The 6,086-nt window shown below is 32.9% G+C and overlaps 2 protein-coding genes across 6 annotated transcripts in view; one reads left to right on the top strand and one right to left on the bottom strand.

The window, feature by feature from the left end:
• The window catches only part of LOC108754500 (RING finger protein 17), a 212,588-nt gene extending 209,905 nt beyond the window's left edge, over positions 1–2,683 (top strand). Inside the window, exons 20-27 of one of the 2 annotated variants that reach the window (XM_018496840.1) lie at positions 311–480; positions 548–667; positions 764–874; positions 1,000–1,599; positions 1,667–1,754; positions 1,859–2,021; positions 2,084–2,243; positions 2,311–2,683. In XM_018496840.1, the coding sequence (XP_018352342.1) occupies positions 311–480; positions 548–667; positions 764–874; positions 1,000–1,599; positions 1,667–1,754; positions 1,859–2,021; positions 2,084–2,243; positions 2,311–2,430 (1,532 nt within the window). In that variant the 3' untranslated portion in view covers positions 2,431–2,683. The remainder of the gene's footprint in view (positions 1–310; positions 481–547; positions 668–763; positions 875–999; positions 1,600–1,666; positions 1,755–1,858; positions 2,022–2,083; positions 2,244–2,310) is intronic. The other variant, XM_018496841.1, reaches the window with a different exon arrangement.
• On the bottom strand, positions 2,557–6,086 carry LOC108754502 (cleavage stimulation factor subunit 2). Of its 4 annotated transcripts, none has more exons than XM_018496845.1 (8): positions 5,832–6,086; positions 5,672–5,750; positions 4,708–5,273; positions 4,143–4,308; positions 4,041–4,067; positions 3,837–3,931; positions 3,417–3,613; positions 2,557–3,064 (listed from the first exon to the last, which is right to left on the bottom strand). In XM_018496845.1, the coding sequence occupies exons 1-8, from the start codon at positions 5,890–5,892 to the stop codon at positions 2,945–2,947; spliced, it is 1,311 nt and encodes a 436-aa protein (XP_018352347.1). In that variant the 5' UTR covers positions 5,893–6,086; the 3' UTR covers positions 2,557–2,944. The 4 variants fall into 4 exon arrangements, with proteins under 4 accessions (XP_018352347.1, XP_018352345.1, XP_018352349.1 ...); XM_018496843.1 differs by having other exon boundaries at positions 2,559–3,064; positions 4,143–4,428; XM_018496847.1 differs by lacking the exon at positions 4,041–4,067 and having other exon boundaries at positions 2,560–3,064.

Below are 6,086 nucleotides of genomic sequence, written 5' to 3'. Positions count from 1 at the left end.
CTAGAACATTTATATAATATAAAATCAATAATTTAATGATATCAAATTTTTCAACCGGATATATTCTCGGATATCTATATTAATGATATCCGGCTATAGGATAGTAAAAAAGTGGTAAAAAACATCCCTAATAGTTATACAGAATTTCTTTTTAATCTTGCATGAAATTTTTCATTGATTTATGCTTATATCTATGCTAATATCATTTATATATTATAGCAATACGAACAATAGTTTTAATTATTCGAAAAATATGTTGCTATATTCTATCATAATATGTTGCTATATTTTATTGTTTTACTTTTATTAGATGCCGATTTATTGAATTACATAGAGACCGAATTGCAAAATTATTGTAAGAAAGTTAAAACGAACAAAGAGAAACAATGGAAGAAAGGAGAAATATGTATTGCTCAATATCATCATAATCAAAAGTGGTATAGAGGTAGAATTGTCGACAATTTAGGAAATGTAGTGAAGGTAAAAAATAATTTATTATTTTTAATTATTATTTTCGCATTACTTTTTCTTGATCATATGATCCAAGGTGGAATTTGTCGATTATGGCAATGTGGAAGAATGTAAAATAGAACATGTAACAGATGACATTAGATTGGGACATATTCCTATTCAATGCACAAAATGCGTTATCAGCGGACTAAGACCGGTAATAGAATTTTCTTTGACAATACCAATTTTTTTTTGCATAATTCTGTATTCGCAATAATTTTCTTCAAAATCTCTCCTTGTGTTTGTACAACAGGCATCCCCGAATGGTAGATGGAAGTTGATCGATTTAGACCGCATACACGCGCTTCTGGTTGATCAAGAATGCAAAGTGTCTATTTTACAGCGCCAATCCACAAATTTAATTGTAAGTTACATCTACGTCAATAGCAGTTTATGAATATAAATCTCAATCTTTAGTATGAAGTCTCCAATTATTTTATTGTAATTTTATAATAATGTTATGCGCATGCAATATCATCATACTTATAGATATCCATCACATTATTGCGACCGTGGAAATGCGATCTTCTGCTATATCTTTCAAATCACATGGATATGGATATTAAGATCGAACGTAAGTCATGGAATGATTCGGACAATTCTGAAAATGAAGATTTCAATTCGACGGTAACCTTGAACACCACTAGGGATGTTGTCATTGAAGAAACAATAAGTGATTACAAAAAGCTATGCATAACTGACATCTCCAAGAAATCTTCGAATACAAACATTGAGGATATTACATTAAATGAGAATGTAATTAGTGATATTGAGGATATTACATTAAATGAGAATGTAATTAGTGGTAATTTAGTGGAAACTACAAAGACAGAATTATTTGATAAATTAGAGAATAAGCACATGATTTCCGATACCGAAAGTATATCTTCACTAGACACGAATATTTTAAACGCGAATATAACCTGTTCAACACCGCAACCATCAGAGGAAGAAGATTATATGATTTCATACAAACGGTTGATCATTCCGCAGGATACAAAGTACATTGAATTAATATTATGTTGTAACAGAGATCCCATCACTTCATTAGCGCAACTGGCAGAAAATAACGACGATATATTCTCTAATGTAAGCATACGCGAATTATTAAATATATCTGACATAAACAGCATCTAATTTATTTATTATCTTTTAGGAGCTTCACGAATATTACTTGAAATACGAAAGCGTAATGTCAGAAATGCAGACTAATCATCAACCATTAATCGAATCCTTTGCAAAGAGTAATTTTTTAATTATTTTTAATAACATAGATAAAACTATGCATGATTTAACTGATACAGATTATGATTCCTTCAATGACATATACTTATTTTATATTTTTTAGATACTCCGTGCATCGCGAAATTTACTGATAATATGTGGTATAGATGCATTATTACAAATAGTGAAAAAATTCTAAACACTCAGTACATGAAAATTTCATTATATTACATCGATTTTGGTAATCACGAGTACATACAGTTACATATAGCGGACATACTCTCCAAGTAAGTTTTTAACATTATTGATTTATTTATATATAATGATATGCAAAAATAAAATATTCCAGAAACTATGATTTACGTGTACCAAAAGAGGAATGGTTGAAATTGCCTGCCATGGCTATCAAATGCACATTTTGGGGGCTAAACTTCGTTTCTAACGATATTGATTTATTAGCATCGAAATTAGATGAAATATACAACGAAGTAGTCGTGGCCCGAGTTAAGGTAAGTTCGTTTAAAATAAAATTCATTTATTTAAAACTCACATAAAAATACGTAATTATTATCACAGAAAATTATTGAGGGTAACCATGTGGTAGTCGAAGTATACAAGGACAAAATGTGTACGGAACTGTTTTATGCTGATTTAATAAAAGAAGGTTTATATCAATTTAATCTCACAGAAGACTGAGGATTACCGTCAACTCTTTGACTGATTTCAACTTAACTCACATACATTTATTTCATATGATTTATATAGCGTTTCATATAATTTAAGATTCCTGAGTCACCAGTCATTTACAATTATATGAATCGTGACGTTAAAACGATTTAATATGGTGATTACTCAGGAGCCTTAAATCGAGAAAGAATTTAAACTGTGAAGTTCATTTTATCATAGTTTATTTTTTCTACGTATAAATAAGACGAGATAGATTAGAAATAAGAGCGAAATATACTCTTTTGTTCTTGTAAAATCTTATTTTGTAGAAATCCATCGTACATATTACACTTTGATATATACTGCATTAGATTCAGGACTTATGGCTTCTGCACACAGGATGCAGCAACACTTATCACGCGGCGAAAGTTAGCATGGTAACCAATTAAGTTTACCGCTTTTCTACAAAAATGGAAAACACTAATTTCCACCATGTGGCAAACGTTGCCGCGTTCTGTATGCAGAAAGTATTAGAGATTTTACATTAACGTTGTGTACTTTTTGCAATCTGTTCCTTTAGCACTAGGATACTTTGCCTCTGTTCAGGAGGAAGCATTGCAATTTGCTCATCTGACAATTGCAATACTTGCATTATCAAGGCCGCCTGCAAAAAAATTCATGACCTATTTAGAATTTAGAATAGCTATATGTAACATATATGTTTTTATATGCATATGACCATGCTACGAAGACAATAATAATGAATTTAATGATTTAGATTTGCGTTTGACTACTGTGAGTTAATATAATCATTCAACTTTACATATTTTCTTATGCGTATAATTGTACTTTTTTTGTTAAATGTTATTTTCTAAAATGTGACTCACGAGATATATATATATATATATGCGATATCATTTTGTTTAAGATGTCTATTCTTTGAAAACAATTTCAAATAAAAAATGTAATAAAAACATGATAAACAGTTCTTGTCAATGAAAAAATTTTAAATATACCTTTTCCTGATCAGACGCACCACTGGGGATACTTCCCGCTGGAGACATTCCGGCCACTAGCCTCGAAGTTGCAGAACTCGCAGGCTGCGAAATCGTAGTGGCAGACGAACCAGTTGTGTTGCTAGTTACAGTACTTGGTGCTGGCACAGTTGGTGCAACAACCGGTCTCGGAACAATCGGAGGCGCGACAGGAGCCGCTGAAAGTTTTGAAAAACAAAAGTCCATTAGCGATATATATAAATTCATCAAAAAGAAATTCTTGGTAAATTTAGGCCTGTAGTTACTGTAGTTATTCTGTAACTTTTAACCATACTATGACACCGATATTGTCGTTAAAAATTATGGAACAATGGTCTTCGTCGAACATAAAGTCAATAGATCTACATAAAACGAATATGTAAAAAAGTGAAAAATACATACGAGGAGGTTTAGTGATCCTAGGATCGATGGGCCTGGAATCTCTAAGATCTCTTGAATCTCTGCCGAATCTCTCAGATCTCGGATCGCGATAAAAGCTGAAAGTAATGTCGATTTAGTGCAAGGAATAATGATTAAACCTATTAATATATATATATATATATATATATATATATATATATGTGTATATATATATGTGTATGGGACCTCTCAATTCCTTCCACAGAAAGTAGGCTGTAAAAAGAGGTCTTTTAATTACTCAGTCTATAATCGAATCTATGTATATCGATTAACATGAAGTGCTCTTACTTGTCTGCCATATTAAATGCATTTGCCCCCCTCAGATCAGTGGTGACCGGTATCACCGGCGCACTGACTGGCGCAGGCTGCGTTTGGGGTGATCCTCTCAAATCTTGATCCAATCTAGCTACACGCGGATCTATCTGCCTGTCTAGTCGAAGATCTACGTCCTGACCTGTTTTTACGGATTCAATTTTTAATTTAAATTCCTTGTCCAGTGATCCTCTCAAATCTTGATTCTTCCTAGTTACACACGGATCTATCTGTCTCTCTAGTCGAAGATCTACGTCCTGACCTGTTTTTACGGATTGAATTTTTACATTTATATTCCCTGTCCATCTGTGACAATGGAGACTTCACGATTCAGATGAAGTATAACATAATAAATCATAAGATAAATAAAACAAGTAGTATTAATTAATAAAGTATTAATTAATTTTTATGCTCGAATGGATCAACTGTAGGAAAAATGGATGCATACACCTCAAAATTTTAATGCAATTTTTTATAACCAATAATAACTAATATAATGCTTAAATAATAATTAATGTTGTAAGATGGTTCTTTGTCGTACCTGCGAAAATAGGCGCTGGGGCATTAATAGGTGGTGGGGGTCGCTGTGCCCAAGGCTCCTCGATTCGCGGTTGTACCTGCTGAGTTGGTTTCTCCGATGGTGTCAGTATACCTGGGATAGGATTAGCCTTGTGCAACATACTGACAGCTGTATGAGGGTCCACTATTCTCATGACCACCTGTGCTTGGAGCAGAGCATACGCCAACTGAGGATTCTGCAGAAGCATTTGACGTGCCTCATTTGGATTATTTTGAACGCAAAGTTTCATCTGTTTCATCAGTTCAAACATCTGCTCTGGTGGCAAAGATGCCACAGCTTTGCTTATCGCTTCTGGTGCCTTATCTGACTGAACGGCTTCTCCATAAGGATTCTCTGTACTCTGACCCTGCAAGAGACTTTGCATCTCCATACGACTTTTCTCCGTGCAAGCATTGTCCACGCGTAACGTTCGTCCACCAATTTCATATCCATTTAAGTTTCTCATAGCACTTAGAGCAGTCTCCTGATCTTTATACTCACAAAAGCCATATCCTTTGGGCTTGCCTGTCTCACGATCAAATACTAATCTGTTTGCAATAATTAAATACGTAGATAAATACAAATACTATATTAAATACCTTTGTAATAAAAAAATTAGAGTGATTATAAAAAAACAGAGACAGATAACACTTATAAGTCAAATATATGTTTTTGATAGAAAAATCATAATATGAGATATAAATGAATAAAATTATGTTCTATATATTTAATTATTGCAAAGAAATTCTTTTATAAGCATTCTAGACGATAATTCAATATCGATAAAGTTCAAGTTACTTTCTTAGAAAGAAAGTTAGTAATATTTTTTAATTGGCTGCTAAAATTAATAAGAAATGTTTAAGATATGTCAAAAGATTCGAAAGGAATAATAATAATAAATTGTTTAATACAATTAATTAAGGCAAATAACGAAAAATAAGCTCACTTAAACGAAAGCACCGGTCCCACCTCACTGAAGATATCCTTCAGATTCTCCTCCGTAGCCTCGTACGGAATATTCCCGACTGTAAAACAATAGATAATGCGATGTCACATTAATATAACTGTAAGAAGCAGCGTCGAGGTTGGTATGTTAAATTACTCACCAAAGACGCTCCGCATCGACTTGTCCATCAGTGTTTGATCCGAAATAGTTGAATTACTCATTTTCGTGCTTTTGTTTCTGACTAATACGAGCGATACAATTCTAATAACAATACACGAAGTACTCCGTTCGACTAATTCGGGACCTAGATGACAAATACACACACGTATGTACTATCGCCGCTATCGTCAAACTTTAACAATTTAATCTTGCATCTGGTAAAATCAGTGCATTAGACAGAAGAATATACTCTTGA

Source organism: Trachymyrmex septentrionalis, unplaced genomic scaffold (genome assembly GCF_001594115.1).
Source record: "Trachymyrmex septentrionalis isolate Tsep2-gDNA-1 unplaced genomic scaffold, Tsep1.0 scaffold8, whole genome shotgun sequence".
Classification (NCBI taxonomy): domain Eukaryota; kingdom Metazoa; phylum Arthropoda; class Insecta; order Hymenoptera; family Formicidae; genus Trachymyrmex; species Trachymyrmex septentrionalis.
This window is presented reverse-complemented; position numbering and strand designations above follow the sequence as displayed.